At 40.5% G+C, this 20,357-nt stretch overlaps 1 protein-coding gene across 5 annotated transcripts in view; it reads right to left on the bottom strand.

Annotated features, from left to right (window-relative positions):
• Positions 1-635: 635 nt before the first annotated feature.
• TNFRSF19 (TNF receptor superfamily member 19) overlaps positions 636-20,357 on the bottom strand; it is a 62,503-nt gene continuing 42,781 nt past the window's right edge. For 4 of the 5 annotated variants that reach the window (XM_079973973.1, XM_079973971.1, XM_079973972.1 and 1 more), the window contains 5 exons: positions 7,566-7,730; positions 6,512-6,637; positions 4,852-4,954; positions 3,330-3,727; positions 636-2,402 (listed from right to left, as the gene is read on the bottom strand). In XM_079973973.1, coding sequence (XP_079830099.1) covers positions 3,337-3,727; positions 4,852-4,954; positions 6,512-6,637; positions 7,566-7,730 — 785 coding nt within the window. In that variant the 3' untranslated portion in view covers positions 636-2,402; positions 3,330-3,336. The remainder of the gene's footprint in view (positions 2,403-3,329; positions 3,728-4,851; positions 4,955-6,511; positions 6,638-7,565; positions 7,731-20,357) is intronic. The other variant, XM_079973975.1, reaches the window with a different exon arrangement.

Raw genomic sequence — 20,357 nt, 5'->3', positions numbered from 1 at the left:
ATACCCAGGTTCAGTTAGTACTGTATGTTTGGTGGGCATGCTACCACACCCTAAAAGTTGTTAGGTGAGTGCACCTGCTCCCTGGCAGAGCCTTCCATTTAAAGTGATATAATGTGTGCTCAAGGAGACCAGGCTGTGCATTACACCAGTTCTGTTACTATTTTGTACAAAATTTTCTCATTAACTGCATTGCTTTTGTATGACAATGATTTATGTGCAGACACGGGTCCTCTTCTAAGTTTCTAGTTGAGAAAAGCAGTTGAAGGCCACAAGCTGAAGAAATGGGAATACAGCATTGTTTCAAATGTTCACCCAAAGTGACAACACAGGACACTAAGTGACTTACTTATCCATCGTCACTACCAGTTTGTGGGTGCACATATGCACAGATAGGTTACTATATTTGAGGGAGAGTGTGCATCTTGACACAAAAGATACAAGCACCTCCCTCTCCCCTCCCTGCTTTGCTCCAAATTTGGAAGCAGCAACAAAGGAAGCATGGGTCAGTCTTATAGCCTAAAGAAATAAAAATGGACTAAAAGAAGGCAGAATCATACTGAGATGGTTTGACATGTTTCTAAAATATAACAATTAGTTAGGTGAAGATCTATGTTTGAAAAACACATGTATACAAATAGTATTTAAATGACTATTTATTAACAAATAGAAAAATATATAAACATATACACAAAGTTGTAATTTACAGTCTTCGTCCACCCCTTTGAATTCCTGCATGTAAAAGAATATTGGGAAAGCATTTTTGTTTGAAAGCAAATAGTATAAAAAATTCAGTGTATGTTTTCTATTGGCATATACAAAATTGCTTGCCATAGGCAACATAATCAAGACCAATTTGGTTGAATCAAACATTTTGTAAACTGCATTTACACAATATGCACATTTTAAAATCCTGTTCTTGCTTCAAACTTTTGATCTTCATTACAATGGGGCACATACCACAGGCCTTTTGAAAGCAGTTTTTAGAGGTAAACAGTAGTCTCCACGCATAGTCTTAACCATTTTGCAGAATACTGAAATGCACATTGGATTATTTTATTTACAAAGTTTACACACATATATGGTTGTTCATGCAAAAAGTATACGTATTATTTGCAGGTTTTCACTATCGTATAAAAACGTGAATTTTGTAACGTTAGTTTTCTAACATAGTATAATTCCATTGGATGTTTGCTTGAAACAACACGTATTTTTTAAGCAGAGGTTGAATGGCCTTCTGTCATGGATGCTTAGTTGGAAGGGGTTGGACTAGATGATCCTCAAGGTCCCTTCCAACTCTGATTCTATGATTCAATGAGGCTTGCTACCCACATTGGTGTGTATACAGGAATACAGCCTTATTTTTTCAATGATACTAAAGGATTCTCCACTAAATATAACACAAAAGTCTCAGTTCTTTGTTTCAAAGTTTAAAAAATATGCAGGATATAGTTTAGCCAAAAGCAAACACTTCAAGTCCTCCTGGTATTATTGTGAGAGTCAGCACTACTCAAAAGCATTCCAAATGAAATCAATAGGACTTAAAAGTATTTAGCTTTCCTGCCAAAGTACCCACAGTTTTAGCACGCCATCATAGAAATGCAAAAAAAATTATGGGAGAAATATCTGGCTGGGAGTTGGAGTTAACATCTTTTGGCAAGCAAAGTTGCTGCCACATTAGAACTGCACATGTATCTGGGAATATTCATCCCTGAATACAGTGGGACTTAGAATTCTAAGTAAACATGCATAGGACTGCACTGTGAATAGCTGTGAAAAAAGCACTTTAGTATAGTCTTGCAATTTTCACAGCATGTTTTCTCCACACAAGTATTTATGCATTCTGTACTGTAACAGGCAGATCCCAAATTCCCAATGAAGTTTCATTTTATTATTTTTAGATTCTTTTTACTGTTGTATATTTGGCCTATTATGTATTGACTCAGTACAGCTCATTGAAAATCCTGTTAAATGCTTCCTTTTGCCAACAGAAAAATGGACAAACAAACACCTGCTATTAGTAGACACACACACACACACACACACACACACACACACAATTCTATTGCTCTTTATATTTACATAATCTGCTTAGCAGTAAGATCAGTCCACCAAACTTTCCTTGTGTCAATGAGACACAGAAGCTTGCTGTTCAGAAAAGAGACAGAGTAGCATGGATCTGCCTTTGGTCTTTTACCAAGCTGCTCCTTGAAGTTTTCTCATACAGCTGCTGTATTTCAAATGCAACTGCCTGAGAGAGCTTTGAAATGCTGCCAATTTAGTTCAGCTGTTTCTGAAACCTTGTAACATCGAGATCCAGGCCACATTCCATCCACAAGCATTCAAAGAGAAGCACGTTGGGAAGCATTCAGTTTAAAGGCTGCCAAGAAAGGTCCTTTAGATTCCTAAAAGAGAGCAAGATGGCAGGGGTTAGCCATATGCACAAAACCTACAACTGGCCACATTCTAGATGTCACTGTCATAAGAAGATGCCTTTGTCATTTTTATTATTTACAGCTGAACACAAGCTTTTGTATACTAATTATATTCTAATTAACAGGAAAAGTACTTTCAGCCAGTCAATTCCAATCAGAAACATTGGGAAGAAAAATATTTTCAGCCCACAGAGCAAGTCTATACTGCTTCCCCAGCTCCCTCTGGGGATATTCAAAGTGTCTTCTGACAACCCCCATCCCATCTCTGTCCTGCTGTCCCCTGCTGGTGGGATTGTCCAGGAATCAGCCTAATCCCCGCAGCAGCCCTCCTAAGTCCGCCATCTTGTCACTATCTTATTTAAATTCATGTCCTATACATTATAAGCCTGCAAATATATTATACAGTCACATTCTTTTTAAAGTTATAATAAATATAATACTGATATAAAGGGCTTAAGTATTGTTCAAAAATAATACAAGATAACAATTCAAAACAGGAATATGGACTTTAAAACAGCAAGGGAGATCCATATGCAAGTGACATGGAACCAGTGCTCATCCAGATGAGCTGAGTTCAACTTCAGATGCACAGAAATGATCCATGCCCTCCTCGGGAGCTCTTAGTTGTGAACACGTGATTGGAGCTGTGGTCATTGACTTTAATAGGAATGGCTATGCAAATCAGAGTAAGATTTTAAAAGCGTTAGGAATTTGCATAAATCTGCTTTTATAAAGCATGTAAAATATATACAAGAGGAGGCAGAATTATTACTGAAGGATCTCTGAGACACCAATTTCAACTAGACAATTTACAAACTATCCTAGATAGCATTAGTAAAAGTTTAATTGATACTACATAGTACTTCACCTGGGAGACAACTAATGTTTTGTTCTTACCTGGCCATCAGTTTATAGAATCACTAACTGTTTTGTCAAGCTCTGTTGTTGACAGTGGTTCAGCAGTTAAGAACTGGTTTAATGAAGCAGTGATACTGGAAGGACTCTTACTGGAAAGTTCAGTTGATTCTGTCAAGCTTCCAAAATGAGACGTTGTAGACATGAATACCCTTAAATCCTGTTCGTTATCTGAATCCACAATGGCTGTTTTTTCAGTCTCTAGGCTGAAAGAATTTTCATCTTCTCCCGTTAGCTCAGGGTATGACTCACAGAAAGAAATACTATCACAGCAAACTGGATTTTGGATAAGAGGCCAGGCATCTGAAAGATCTCCACAGGTTGAATGTGAAAGAGAACCGAGGAATGCTGGAATCATTTCCCCAACAGAATTAGAATTCCTGCAAGAAGTCACAGGAAATAAAGGACAACTTTAATAAGGTTCAAAAAGTAACACTGCAAATCAAGATCTAGAGTAAGAACTAGTGTTTTTATGTTACTCGTGATTCGCAGGTGTCAACTCTATGGCATCTTGATCCCTTCAGCTCCCCCAATTTAGGGTGGGCAGCCCCTCCAATATTTTATGCAAGTTAGCACCGCTCTCTCTCCCTTGGGCAGCCACCAAGTGTCACCCTCTTTTCCCAGCTTTCCTCCTGACTTTTGGTGCCATTTCCAAGTGTGTCTGAACCAGGGCAGCTGGGGAGAGACAGGTAGGCAAGACGGTAAGAGGGGCAGGCCCAGAGGACAGGCAAGCAGGTGAGTAGGGGTGCGGGGCAGGCGAGGCAGGCAGAAATGTATTGCGAACAGTTGGAGGGGAAGGGAAGGCCTGCACCCAGTTGCATGTAATGGAAGAAGGTGTGCTCCACAGAAGTGTGGGTTGGGGGAAGAAGGGCAGGTGGGGCCCAACAATATTTTGTTCAAAAATGGCAAAATCTGTGATATGCAACCATGTTTCATGCAGCACTCTCAGCTGCAAATGCCTGCAAAGCAAGGTGAGCAAGAGATTTGTATTTTCTCACATGACAAAATCATGTGGCTTTAGTGGTGCAAATATGGAATAGACTTGCCACAGAAGTGCTACATTGCGCTAAGATGTCTGCAACAGAGTCAGCAAGCAATTCTGAAAATTATTGTTTGGAAACACTTAGAACTTCAGTTACTGGCAATAACATTTTTCCAAGCAAGGTGTCTGTTAGAATGAGTATGCATAGTACTTTATGGATCAAGTACTAAGAAATCACCTCTGGGTCTTCAAAGGGGTCTATGGATACCCACCCAGAAACAGATCATTAACTTCTTTTAACTTGCTAGCATTCACACCACAGAAAGTGGCCCACAACCAGTTTTTATTTAGTGAGCAAAAGTAATAATGATATTGCCATGAATATGAATTTTCCACAAAGCTGGCAGCAAACATGTGTCAATTCAAAGTTTTTCACTTCACTCTTTTAGTTCATTTAATATTTATTACAGGATATAAGAACAGAATAGTTAGCAGCGGACACAAAAAAAGGTCCTGAATTACCTTTCATGAAGTGTATTCCGAGAGTGAAAAGGGCAGCTATGGCAGCTGTGTTCCAGGCTACATGTCTCATCACAGCACAGGGATGGAATCAAATGCACTGGTCCTAAAAATAAATAAAACTTTTATCTTAACAGATATAAGATCTTTTGGGAACATGTGTTGGAACACAATGTGCAACAATATTCATATGCACAAGCAGAGCCACTGCTTATAACAACTACAGTGGTACCTTGGGTTAAGAACTTAATTAATTCTGGAGGTCCGTTCTTAACCTGAAACTGTTCTTAACCTAAGGTACCACTTTAGCTAATGGGGCCTCCTGCTGCTGCTGCACCACCGGAGCACGATTTCTGTTCTCATAAGCAAAGTTCTTAACCCGAGGTACTATTTCGGGGTTATCGGAGTCTGTAACCTGAAGCATATGTAACCTGAAGCGCATGTAACCCGAGGTACCACTGTATACACTTTTTGCGGGGCGGGGGGTGGGAAGCAGGATACTATTAGCATGAGTTACATAAAATTGGTCACCTATGACAAGTTAAAGCTCACAACTGCCTCTGACAATGTATAGGTCTTTGATGCCAGTTACAGCCCTACGTGTGCTTAAAAGTAATATCTTAACATTTTAAAATTTCATATTGGATTTTCTTTTCAAAAGGTCATTCAGTGTTATTCTGTCTATAACCATGAAGGATGACACCTAGCCATTTCTAGATGAAAGACCACATGAGCCATGTACACAACTATTTAAAGGTTCTCTTTAGTCACACTTAGGGAATATGATTGTAAAGCATAACCATAGCCGGGTCATAGCTAAAGTGGCAGCACTAACCAGATACCCCTGAACAAAATTATGTAGTATATCTTATAAGTTTACAGAAGTACAAAAACTCCCTTGCCCCGCCACTGGCAAAGCAATAACAACAGTCCAATGAGGACTAAGCACATTTGATGGGCATGGAATGTTGCCTAAATGTTGGTGTGGTAGGACTGAAAATCAGGGAACAGGAGGAAATAATGGAGTAACTGGAAACCTGTACAGGAGAACCACACGCTACAATATTTTGCTGCAGGCTCCACTTTTAGCATATAACGTAACAGCTGTCTCAACATGGCAAACTTTCAGTTTCATTTTAATCAGACACCAGAGACCCAATTTCTTCTTTAATTAAGAGAAGCTGAATTCCAATCCTTAACTGCTAGAAGAAAATCTAATGCACAGTCTCTTAAAGTGCTTGCCAGTAACTTACGTAGTACTATTATATGCTACAATTTTATTATGATTTCTCTGCCAGATACCATTTGAAATTACAGCATTCTCCACTAGCCTCTGAAGAAATGTGTTAATATTATTCTTTTTCCCCATTCCCTATATTCATATAGAATGTAATTGCTAGGAAAGCTTAAGATGTAAGGCAGGTAAAAATATGCTCCTGAGGATCTACACAGCGAACTGTACACTCAGAAGTAGAATGCCAATTGTTTTTGTTATGTTAGAATATTGAGATCCATGTAGCAATGTTTGGTTACAGAGATTCAAACTCCTATGAAGAGTATAATTTCAGAATTTGACCATTTAAGTTTTCTCTTTATCTCTTATGTCCCTGCTGCTTGCACTTGTCCTTTCCCCATAAACCTCACCCAAAATGAATGTACTTACGACATATCTGTGATGGGTCCCGCTGACATTGGCAGCATGTTCTATGAGCATACACATTAAGTTGTGGTCTGTCAAAACATGAAAGCTCAGAGCCTTCATAGTGAATATCCTGTGATCGCACAGACCCTTAAGAGTAGAAAAGACATTTGAAATGGTTAAACTGTCTCGGTTTGTTTACAGTTTTTTCTAATCATAACCAGCATAATTTCACATTCATGTACAAAATTTATTCAGCGACGAAGCACTTCATTATGAATCATTTAGATCTCTTTGCTTTTGGGTCCACAGTTAAGATTCTAAAGCATTGTGAAGTAACTATCTAGGTTGAGTATGCACTACACCTTTAAAGCACATTCAAAGCGCATTTTGCTCCTCAAAGAATTCTGGGTATTGTACATTACCCCTCACAGAGTTACAATTCACAGCAACTCTTAGCAGTCTTAAACCAGAATTCTTTAAATGAGCTTTAAAGGTATAGCGTGTACCCAGCCCTAGTCTGGCAGAAGTGTAATAGAAACCATTTGCAGAGGAAGAAAACTGAAGTTCTTTCCAACCACAAATACAGGGTAGACCCCAATTCTAGTGTAGAGCTGAAAGCAATCAAAAGTTGCTGAATAAGATGTGTTCTTTGTCTGCTTTTTTCCTTATAAGAAAAATCCAGGCATGGATTACTTTTGGTTGTCTGACAGGAAATTATGGTCCACCTGCTGCTATTTGACATTGCTAATTTAAAGAACATCTTTCACAAATGATTTTGGTTTGGGTCATTTTTTGATGCATGTGTAGTCTTGTGAATGGGTTCACCATATGCCAGGCAAGACTAACAAGCATCTAGACATGCGGTGGTTGGGTGTATGTTCATCAGATTTACACAATGACCTTTCAATCAATTATTGTCTATGGTGTAATCACTCAAGGTGAAGAAAATGCTTTGGGAATCAGCTCCAAAGTGTAATAAGATGCTCATTATGACAATTCAAGTGAAAAAGTGATTGGTTTTAAAGACAAAGAAAGCAAAGGCAACATTATTAAACATATAATATGGAAAACTTACAGCTCGGCTTCTTTTCCATGAATTGCCTTTTACAATAGATAACACAAAGGATGAGGAGAGCTAACAGTACAGTTGCCAATGCGCTGCATATCACAGCAGCTAAAGCAGTGTCTCGTGGACTGGAAGCAGTTGATGGGATTTTCACCAGATTCACTTTTGTAGTGCCTAAATAAAGATAAGTACATATACATTTTAGCTATATGAAATCAGATGCAAGGAACATCCAAGAAGCACTAAGTGCTTAGAGGATCAACATCCTCAACAACAAATATAACATGAGCATATTTAATACAGCTTATTCATAAATGTAATGCCAGACATGCCCCTTCATGGATCACTGCCTTGCCGTGGCGAAGGGGCTTGAATAACTCAGAGAAGCTATGAGCTATGCCGTGCAGGGCCACCCAAGATGGACAGGTCATAGTGGAGAGTTTTGACCAAACGTGATCCACCTGGAGCAGGAACCGGCAAGCCACTCCAGTATCCCTGCCAAGAAAACTCCATGGACAAAGACAACAGGCATATAAAAGATATGACGCTGGAAGATGAGCCCCTCAGGTCAAAAGGCGTCCAACATGCTACTGAGGAAGAGCGGAGGACAAGTACAAGTAGATTCAGAGCTGATGAAGCGGCTGGGCCAAAGCCGAAAGGACGCTCAGTTGCGGATATGCCTGGAAGCGAAAGGAAAGTCCAATGCTGTAAAGAAAAATATTGCATAGGAACCTGGAATTTAAGAACCATGAACCTTGGTAAGTTGGATGTGGTCAAAAATGAGATGGCAAGAATAAATATTGACATCCTGGGCATCAGTGAACTAAAATGGACGGGAATGGGTGAATTCAGTTCGGATGACCATCATATCTACTACTGTGGGCAAGAATCCCGTAAAAGAAATGGAGTGGCCCTCATGGTCAACAAAAGAGTGGCAAAAGCTGTACTGGGATGCAATCTCAAAAATGATAGAATGATCTCGATACGAATCCAAGGCAGACCTTTTAACATCACAGTAATCCAAGTTTATGCACCAACCACTGGTGCTGAAGAAACTGAAATTGACCAATTCTATGAAGACTTACAACACCTTATAGAAATGACACCAAAGAAGGATGTTCTTCTCATTATAGGGGATTGGAATGCTAAAGTAGGGAGTCAAGAGATAAAAGGAACAACTGGCAAGTTTGGCCTTGGAGTTCAGAACGAAGGAGGGAAAGGCTAATAGAGTTCTGCCAAGAGAACAAGCTGGTCATCACAAACACTCTTTCCCAACAACACAAGAGACGACTCTACACATGGACATCACCAGATGGGCAGCATCAAAATCAGATTGACTATATTCTCTGCAGCCAAAGGTGGAGAAGCTCTATACAGTCAGCAAAAACAAGACCTGGAGCTGACTGTGGCTCAGATCATCAGCTTCTTATAGCAAAATTCAAGTTTAAACTGAAGAAAGTAGGAAAAACCACTGGGCCGGTAAGATACAATCTAAGTCAAATCCCTTATGAATACGCAGTGGAAGTGAGGAACAGGTTTAAGGATTTAGATTTGGTGGACAGAGTGCCTCAAGAACTATGGATGGAGGCTCGTAACATTATACAGGAGGCAGCAACTAAAACCATCCCAATTAAAAGGAAATGCAAGAAAGCAAAGTGGCTGTCCAACGAGGCCTTACAAATAGCGGGGGAGAGAAGGCAAGCAAAATGCGAGAGAGATAGTGAAAGATACAGGAAATTGAATGCAGATTTCCAAAAAATAGCAAGGAGAGACAAGAAGGCCTTCTTAAACGAGCAATGCAAAGAAATAGAGGAAAACAATAGAATGGGAAAAACCAGAGATCTGTTCAAGAAAATTGGAGATATGAAAGGAACATTTCGTACAAAGATTGCCATAATAAAAGACAAAAGTGGAAAGGACCTAACAGAAGCAGAAGACACGAAGAAGAGGTGGCAAGAATACACAGAGGAAGTATACCAGAAAAAAATTGATGTCTCGTATACCCCAGGTAGTGTGGTTGCTGACCTTGAGCCAGACATCCTGGAGAGTGAAGTCAAATGGGCCTTAGAAAGCACTGCTAATAACAAGGCCAGTGGAAGTGATGATATTCCAGCTGAACTATTTAAAATTTTAAAAGATGATGCTGTTAAGGTGCTACACTCAATATGCCAGCAAATTTGGAAAACTCAGCAGTGGCCAGAGGATTGGAGAAGATCAGTCTACATCCCAATCCCAAAGAAGGGCAGTGCCAAAGAATGCTCAAACTACCGCACAATTGCACTCATTTCACACGCTAGCAAGGTTATGCTTAAAATTCTACAAGGCAGGCTTAAGCAGTATGTGGACCTAGAACTCCCAGAAGTGCAAGCTGGATTTTGAAGGGGCAGAGGAACCAGAGACCAAATTGCAAACATGCGCTGGATTATGGAGAAAGCTAGAGAGTTCCAGAAAGACATCTACTTCTGCTTCATTGACTATGCAAAAGCCTTTGATTGTGTCGACCATAGCAAACTATGGCAAGTTCTTAAAGAAATGGGAGTGCCTGATCACCTCATCTGTCTCCTGAGAAATCTCTATGTCGGACAAGAAGCTACAGTTAGAACTGGATATGGAACAACTGATTGGTTCAAAATTGGGAAAGGAGTACGGCAAGGCTGTATATTGTCTCCCTGCTTATTTAACTTATATGCAGAATTCATCATGCAAAAGGCTGGGCTGGATCAATTCCAAGCCGGAATTAGGATCGCTGGAAGAAATATCAACAACCTCAGATATGCAGATGACACAACCTTGATGGCAGAAAGTGAGGAGGAATTAAAGAACCTTTTAATGAGGGTGAAAGAGGAGAGCGCAAAATATGGTCTGAAGCTCAACATCAAAAAAACGAAGATCATGGCCACTGGGCCCATAGCCTTCTGGCAAATAGAAGGGGAAGAAATGGAGGCAGTGAGAGATTTTACTTTCTTGGGCTCCATGATCACTGCAGATGGTGACAGCAGTCACAAAATTAAAAGACGCCTGCTCCTTGGGAGAAAGGCGATGGCAAACCTAGACAACATCTTAAAAAGCAGAGACATCACCTTGCCAACAAAGGTCCGTATAGTAAAAGCCATGGTTTTCCCAGTAGTAATGTATGGAAGTGAGAACTGGACCATAAAGAAGGCTGATCGCCAAAGAATTGATGCTTTTGAATTATGGTGCTGGAGGAGGCTCTTGAGAGTCCCATGGACTGCAAGAAGATCAAACGTATTCATTCTTAAGGAAATCAGCCCTGAGTGCTCACTGGAAGGACAGATCGTGAAGCTGAGGCTCCAATACTTTGGCCACCTCATGAGAAGAGAAGACTTCCTGGAAAAGACCCTGATGTTGGGAAAGATGGAGGGCACAAGGAGAAGGGGACGACAGAGGACAAGATGGTTGGACACTGTTCTTAAAGCTACAAACATGAGTCTGACCAAACTGCGGGAGGCAGTGGAAGACAGGAGTGCCTGGCGTGCTCTGGTCCATGGGGTCACGAAGAGCCGGACACGACTAAACGACTAAACAAAACAATGCCAGACATAAGTTGTTTTGACATAACTGTTTTCCAAACAGCTTGGGGGTGCTCCTGGATTTAACCTTGTTACTTCAGAAATTCAAGTGGTCCAAAATATAGTGGTCCAATTACTGATTTGAGTTGTATTTAGAACTCATATGACCCCTGTTTTATAACAGTTGCACTGGCTGCCAGTTCAAAGCCCTAAATTGCTTAGGTCCCCAAATACCTGAAAGCCTACCTCTTTCCCTAAAGACCCTCTTAAGATTCACCAGATTAGGACCTTCTTGGTAGTTCCACTGTTCTCAGAGGTCTGGGGTGTGGGGACCCAGGGGAAGGAATTTTTCTGGCAGATCCTAGGTTGTGGAATTCCCTTCTCAAAGAGGTGTACTTTCATTGTAGTTTTTTGTCACATGCTTTTGACACACCTCTTTACTCTGGCCTTTGATACTTATTACGACTCAAACTAGTTGTGACTGTAATTTATTTTAAACTGTTTTTAATGCTGTATTTTATATATTGCTGTAACTCTTCACTGGGACTTTCTGGTGATGGAAGTGTAATAATAATAATAGACGGGTAATAACAACAATGTTATGAGAAATACAGTTCTATAGTGGTATAAGAATTGCATGTTCTATTGTGGAATCAACTTATATGAAAATTCATGCCATAGAATCTATCCTCTGATTAAGCAATATAAATGAAGAATCAGCCAAGCCACAAAGCAACCACTTAAATATCAAATACAATGGAAACAAACCTTTGAGCACAAATTCTATTGAGTGAGCAGAACTGAAAATATATATTTGCTTTCTTCTCTACTTTTCTGATGTAATAAGAAATTTTAAACATGTTTTCACAGCAACACTGTAGCAGACAAAGCCTCCTTGCAGCTTTGCCCAATTTACACCATCATAGAACTAAAAAGTATTCAGTGATGGTTCAAATGTATCAAGTATAAAGCCTGCTCTCCTTCCTCTCATGTGCTTAGCTTAAAAAAAGGTAACTTCTTGGTTTGATCAAACCATAGCCTGCTGCTACATCCAAGACAACAAGCCTTATTGTTTGCACAGATTTTCCAGGATCAGGTTACTGATTGCATCACTGGTTTGGATTAAGTAATTAATGGTTATAAATGAAAAATAAAATATTTCAGCAATTAGAACAGTATATCTGCTAAAGGTTTTCTACATCTAGCATATTAAGTAGAGTCCACCACAGTATGTTTCCCACAGGTTTTCTTTATCACAAATCACCATTTATTAAAACTTAAATTAAAAGTTTCATTTTTAAAATGTTCAGATATTTTGCCACAAAGTTAACCCTGAAGAAGAAACAGCATAGAAAAGTTCAGAAAAAGAATCCAAGACAGAAAAGGCATTTGCTTTGAAAGCCTGTATGCACAGATACTTAACAACTAGAAGGATTCATAAGCCACACAGCTGATGAGTGTAACATACATATTTTCCATGCTAAGGAAACTTATTAAAATACTTGGGATGTTCCAAGAGTCATTTTGTCTTAAGCTGCAAATGGAGATCAATGTCCTCAGAAGGAATTCATCCAAGGACCTTTTGCCAACTTTGAATACTAATGATCTGGGCCATTCAGGGAGTGGCCAGAAATAAAGGGGGTTATTATTTTCAGCATGCCACAAACAACAGGGGCTGAAAATGTTTAAAGCTGGGAACAAAGCTTGGATCTGAAGTTGTTCCTCAATTCATATAAGGGAGGGGCAATAATCTGCCTGCATCCCATACCATTCCCAAGGACCTTTCAAGCCCCAGCATCAGATTTTCAGGGCATGCAAGGGGCTGCAAAGGGAAGGAGCTGGAAAGCTCCATTCTGCAAACGTGAACTCTTCTTGTTGTTGTTAATTAAAATGTTACAGTATTAAAACACAAAATAGTGTTTTTTAAGAGATCAGTGAAAGTAGTTTGAAAAGCATTCTCTCTCATAATAGATAAACTAGTATACTGGAGAGCTGCAGGCAATGAATCAGACTGAAAGATGGCTTGAATATAAATAGCAAAGGACTTGCTGCAAAGATGACTGAATGTGTGCTAGAGCACACACACACGCGCGCACGCGCGCGCACACACACACACACACACACACTCATTGCATGCTACTGCAGACTGAAAAGGTCTACTTTTTAGCTTCCTTTGCATTGTTAAGTAGTCCAACAGAGCTTTTCCAGGTGTAAAGCAATGGACATTGATTTGGTACGTGAGGCTTTACAGCCCTCAGAGGCATGAGTGACAAATCTGCAGAGGCACTTTCAAAGGCAAAATTGTTTGTCTCTGTAATGACTTCAGTACCACAGTTGTGACAGGCCATTGAGAGGTGTCCAATGCACCATTTGCTCAGACACTGTAGAATTTTTTCATTGATTGAGGCTGTGGATAAGGTGCTTGTATTTATTCAGCCAACTTGCTGTCTTGATCCTTCATTGCTTATTTGTACTTGCTGGGGGGGGTATTATCCAGGTGGGTCCAGGGGGTTATGAATGTGTCATTTAATAAGGAATCAGCCATCTTGAAAAGGTGGTGCAATGATGGCTGCTTAAAAACTCCAACTCAGGACCACTTGTGAGAGTGGTGTCAGCTCAGCTCCAGGCACAGGCTTAGGCCTGCTTTTGGGACTGAATTGGCCTTGGTCACTTAGATGAGCTTTACCAGGAGAGGGACAGAGGGAGTTCAGCCCTGTTAACTCTTGCTGGCTCTCTCATCAGCTTTTGATATCATTGACCAAGGTATACTCCTTGACTGGTTGTGTGAGATGGGAGTTGGGCACACTTTGTTGCAGAGGTTTGACTCTTATCCACTGTACTGGTATCAAAGAACATTAAGTGACTGTACCTCAGTCCCCTGCCACTTGTATTATAGGGTGCCACACTTGTATTATACTGTCCCCAATGCTACTTAATGTTTATATGAAGTTGCTGGTAATGATCCCTGTGGAAGTTTGGAGCATAGTGTCAGCATTATGCTGATGATACCCAGCTTTACTTGTCTGTGAGGGTCAATAAGTTGAAAATGAATCCTGGCTAGACTGAGTTCCTGTGGGAGGGTGGTTTCCAGGTCTGGGGGTTGGGTAATGTGCATGTTTTAGATTACACAGGTACACAGCTTGAGAGTTTTCAGTTCTTATTTGTTCCTGGAAGCCAAAGTGGCTCAGGTGCTGGTATACCAACTATGTGAAGGAGCGTCTCCACCCCTAACGTTCTGCCGGGACACTGAGGTCCAGCGCTGAGGGACTCCTGGCAGTTCCCTCACTGCAAGAAGCCAAGTTACAGGGAACCAGGCAGAGGGTCTTCTCGGTAGTGGCACCAGCCCTGTGGAACGCCCTCCCACCAGATGGCAAAGAGAAAAACAACTACCAGACTTTTAGAAGACATCTGAAGGCAGCCCTGTTTAGGAAAGCTTTTAGTGTTTGACGCACTATTGTATTTTAATATTTTGTTGGAAGCCGCCCAGAGTGGCTGGGGAAACCCAGCCAGATGGGCGGGGTATAAATTTATTATTATTTATTATTATTATTATCATTCTTTAATAATCTTTAATAATCTAGCCATTGTGTCTGATGCATTGGTAATCTCTAGAAAGGGCTACCTTAAAGTGCTCTATATGGGGCTTCCTCAGAGCTGGGTCCATAAACTGAAGTTGGTGCAGAATGCTGTAGCAAGGTTACTTGGAGGTGTTCTATCAAACACATACGGAAATGCACCTAAAGGACCTGTACTAGTTGTCAATAAGTTACCAGATCAAGTTCACATTTTGGTTTAAACCTATAAAGTCTTGAACAACTTGGAACCAAATGGCCGGGGAAACCAAGCCAGATGGGTGGGATATAAATAAATTATTATTATTATTATTATTATTATTATTATTATTATTATTACAGTGGTACCTCGGGTTAAGAACTTAATTCGTTCCAGAGGTCCGTTCTTAACCTGAAACTGTTCTTAACCTGAAGCACCACTTTAGCTAATGGGGTCTCTCGCTGCTGGAGCACAATTTCTGTTCTCATCGTGATGCAAAGTTCTTAACCCGAGGTACTATTTCTGGGTTAGCGGAGTCTGTAACCTGAAGCATATGTAACCCGAGGTACCACTATATTATTATTATTATTATTATTATTATTATTATTATTATTAACCAAGATGCCTGCAGGAGTGCCTTGCTTCCTACTGTCCTGTCAGAGCATTGTGTTTTGCTGTAGAGACCCTCTTACTGGGCTAATCTTGATTGGCAGCAATTGGGGTGGGGGCCTTCTCTGTGGTGGCCTGCTTTCTACTGAATCACTTGAGTTTGGAGTTCTGACATGTGCAAGGGAGGCTATTTTGACACTTGTTAAAAATGTACTTCTGAACTCAAGCCTTTCTGGCATTTCATGTCAATAATTAATTAAGCCCTTGGCTTAGGGCTGCATTTTTTATTATTGGGATATTAATGTATTGTTCATTTTCTGTTCATTTATGCATTCATTGTTATTTGTACAGTGTCTTGCTGGTATAAGGTGGTATATAAATACTTTAGATGTAGATCCACTGAAATTAACGAATGTGACTAGGTTAGGTCCATTAACTTCAGTTGTGTCTCCTCTGAGAACTTAGTTGGAGACAACATTTTTGCGAATAGATAAAAAACATTTTTTTTTGTTCATTAGCCTTCATCAGACATTTAACAGAGTCTATAATGTGTGTAGAGGTGCAGTGTCATGCCCAACCTACACATTTTTATATTTAGTTGTACAGTTGGTCTCTATACATGTTATAATGAACATTGGTCAAGGGCAGATCCTGTTGCCATAATGCCACCCTGTGAATGATGGATGATTGAAGTAGGCTAGCTATTATTACCGCTGTTCACAGAGGTTTCTATAAAAATATGCAAAACCTGTTCACCAGTGGCAAACTAGGATGACTGTGCACACAACAACCAGACTGCCTTCAGTTCTCTGGAAGCAAGCTATAATCTGTCTCCAGCCCAAATAGGTTCACTCATTGCAGTAAAAGACACAAGGAGGCTTATTTCTTGCAACTGACATGAATTGCAGTGCTTACAGAAGCCCACATCAGTACAGCAACTTCACAGGCAAAAAACAACAAAGATTTCATGAGACAAAAGATCAGAAGAAAGCAACCCAAACGTATTAGCTTCTGAAAACATGTAAAATCTGCCTGTTCCCACAAGCATGCCTGGACAAGACTGAAAGTCTATAATTTCCTGAAAAATGATCTTTGTAGTCATAATGGCTAGTTAGGAGACCAAGCACTGCCAAAATATGGTCAAATAACTATAAAACTCTTACATGTAAAAAACAAGCTGCTATGCCAAGCCTACAAAATGTACTGAATTGAAGTGAGGAGTCATTTTCATGCAATGGCCTCTATTATGAGCTCCTACATTCCCTGTGCGACGCAGGTGGCGCTGTGGGTTAAAGCCTCAGCGCCTAGGGCTTGCCGATCGAAAGGTCGGCGGTTCGAATCCCTGCGGCGGGGTGCGCTCCCGCTGCTCGGTCCCAGCGCCTGCCAACCTAGCAGTTCGAAAGCACCTCCGGGTGCAAGTAGATAAATAGGGACCGCTTACCAGCGGGAAGGTAAACGGCGTTTCCGTGTGCGGCTCTGGCTCGCCAGAGCAGCGATGTCACGCTGGCCACGTGACCCGGAAGTGTCTCCGGACAGCGCTGGCCCCTGGCCTCTTAAGTGAGATGGGCGCACAACCCCAGAGTCTGTCAAGACTGGCCCGTACGGGCAGGGGTACCTTTACCTTTACCTTACATTCCCTGTGCAACCTGGCAGTGAGAGAAGAATAAAAATATATGTTTGGGGAAAATAAGGGTGAAGGAATGACCGGGGTACATGGAAAGGGCAGGAAAGAAAGGGAAGTAACCAGACAACTGCAGAATGTGAAAGGCGGCTCAGAGGTTAATAACAGAGCATGCCTGGATCAAATCCACACTTATATTGTATGGATATGTTAAAAGGGATGATTCATGAGTCCTCAGTACATAATTCATCTTGCTCTGTTCATACTTTTAAAATGTTTTTAACACATATACTTCCCAATTCCTTCTTTCTTCATAAACTTCTAGCTGTAACGACAAAGTTTACAGCCTCCTCAAACCAGTGTACCAGAACTCAAGACAATTTAGTTGCACTGAAACTAATGGAATGATTTCATTAGTGTCAGTAGACTGGGGTGAGCTTTATCAATGCAAAAAAATAAAAACAAAAAAGTGCTGGACTGGATCCAACAGACAGCTGGATCAAATAGGTGCTCCTTCCACTCAGGGAAAGAAATATTCCATGAGTGGAAGTGCAACTGTGGATCCAAGCCAATGCTACTCCAGCACGAAAGGGATGATAAAATACACTGACAGGGACAAGTAGTTCAGACTGGGGTATAACTGGGAAGACAGTTATGATTATTTTAGTTTATTACAAATGCATGTTTAGTAAATGTATTATTAAAAAAAGGAAAGAAAGCACAGTTTTAGTCACGGGGACTCATGGAGGAGCCTTTAGAGCATGGTATTCCCATAGCCTGAGTACATACCATACTTTTCTGTGTATAAGACTATGTTATTTTCCTTAAAAATCAAGCTAAAAAATTGGGGTCGTCTTATACATGGGTAGTGAATAGGGTGGACGTTTGATTGGTTGCCGCTGCAGCTGTTAGTGGCTATTGTGCATGTTATTAGTTGCTGTGTCAATGGGTGGTGTTGATTGGCTGACGCTGCGGCAACTGGTCATGCGATTGGCAGCTTTTGCCAGCAAGGGGACAGACATGAGGCGGATTTTGTGACGTGTGCAGGTGAGCGATTTTTGGCAATCCCCAACCCCAAGAAAAGATCTACAACACTGGGTAATCAGCTCAACAACTCTGTGCCATCTCCACATTTTCTGAAAATTGAGTCCCCCGAAATAGGGGGCATGGTACGGTATGTTCATGCAAGATGTATACTCATCTTTGCCCTTTTATACCCAATAATGAAAACTTTATAGATTATCTCTTTTGTATTGTGGTCCATGCCTGATTCTTGAACTTTAAGATATAATTTGTTATGAATAGTTTATCAATTTGAGTCAATAAGAAAAGTGGTATGATTCAATATTACTTTTTTATTTAGGTTCATAAAGGGAACAGAAAACAATATGACCAATGGAACACTGGAAAGCTTCTTTTTAAGAAAATATGAGTTATTTCATTATAGAATTGAAACTAAGTGAAATTGTGGCTGTGGTGAGATAGATTTATTATTGATGGGAAACATTTTATTTTTCTTTGTATATACATAATATTAGTAATAAATATTTTCAGACTGTTTCTTGGATTATTTCAAATAAAAATTCTTTATTCTGCAAGTCAAAAACATTTTTGCAATCTCGATGTAAACTCAAATGCAGGGTGTTCTTTAAACAAAAAAACCTGAGCAATATTTGTGGTTATACTAAGTAATCCCAGCTGCATAATATAAGTAGTTGCCAATATACAGAACAGTTGACATTTCCCCAGCTATTTTTTTAAAAAATACAGTATTCATATATTGGATTAGAAATAAAACACACAGAAATCCTTAATTTATCTTATTTTCTCTTTCTTTCCCCTCCACTCCTTTGTGACCATGTACTTTCCAGTATTCATAACTTTACACACAAAGCCATTCAAGGAACACAGCCAACTGCTTATTACATCAGACTATGCTTTCCACTAGGGACGCAGGTGGCGCTGTGAGGGACGCAGGTGGCGCTGTGGGTTAAAGCCTCAGCGCCTAGGGCTTGCCAATCGAAAGGTCGGTGGTTCGAATCCCTGCGGCGGGGTGCGCTCCCGCTGCTCGGTCCCAGCGCCTGCCAACCTAGCAGTTCGAAAGCACCTCCGGGTGCAAGTAGATAAATAGGGACCGCTTACCAACGGGAAGGTAAACGGCGTTTTCGTGTGCGGCTCTGGCTCGCCAGAGCAGCGATGTCACGCTGGCCACATGACCCGGAAGTGTCTCCGGACAGCGCTGGCCCCTGGCCTCTTAAGTGAGATGGGCGCACAACCCCAGAGTCTGTCAAGACTGGCCCGTACGGGCAGGGGTACCTTTACCTTTACCTTTACCTATACTTTCCACTGTCTATTATGTTTGCTTAGAAGTCTTATTTCTAAATTAATTTTAAAAATGTTTTTCATTAATAAAGGGAATTGTAATAATGTTCATAAGAATAAAAATGTATTGTGTGCTTGCAAACCCTGAAACACACACACACACACATATATACCGTGCTTTTCCATGTATAAGACTATTTTTTTTACTCTAAAATAATGTTCAAAATCTGGGCTCGTCTTGTACACAGATAGTATCTCGCCCCCCCCCCCCATTTTCTTAAATCGGAGTCCCTAAAAATAGGGGGCAAAAAGCACTGAACATTTTATATGATTAAATAGAATGAACACAGATGAATATTGAATAACTTAACACAAAAATATTAGAGCCCTGGGCGTAATCCTGCTGGTCCCTCAGACACAATATCCTATAGAAGTTAGTACAATCGTTACTTCCCTGCTGTGTTGCCTCTCTGCAGGCTTACAGCATACTGTTAGATGTTTCTCACTGTCTGCTAGTCTCCACACTCCAAGTTGAGGCCTTCTGCACCTGCCTTAAAGCACCTAGAAAACTTGTTCTTCTTCAAGGATCTGCGTGTTTGTTCCAGGACTAGCCAACGCACTGGGCTCCTGAGGCAGAACAAGCTGCTGCATGCTCCCAAGTGAAGTGCTGAAAGTTTACTTTGGATTCTACTGACTTGCTGCACATCTGGCAGCATATTAGCAGCTAAAGATGAATACAACACATTGCTAAACTAGCTCCTAAGGGTTGATGCCACATTTGTTCAATGCATGTGAAGCCAGTAAGGTTTTACCTTGTCCTACAACTTCTGGAAGGAAAGACTTGATTATGCTCCTTTACTGAGATGGACAATACAGTAAATTCAGAGAACAAACCCAACAGAATGGATGTAGATAAGATCTATGCAATCTAGTTGTTCAATGAGCTGCATCTAGCAGATTAGTCACTACTTAGCCTTCAATACTACTTTCTAAATTCAAAGCATGAATACTGTAAGTCGCCTTAAGGGTCAGCCTACTGATAAATATACAAGGCCGACCGCAAAGAGCATCCACACAGTATAGGTCAATCATTATCCCATTTTCTCTGAGGAATTTCAAGTTCACTTAAATCTGATAACTGAGCAGCTAGCTCTTTGTTAATAAAAA

This window comes from Podarcis cretensis (assembly GCF_951804945.1).
Source record: "Podarcis cretensis genome assembly, chromosome: 4".
NCBI lineage: Eukaryota > Metazoa > Chordata > Lepidosauria > Squamata > Lacertidae > Podarcis > Podarcis cretensis.
Note: the sequence above shows the minus strand (reverse complement) of the source record. Positions and strands in the feature narration are given on the sequence as shown.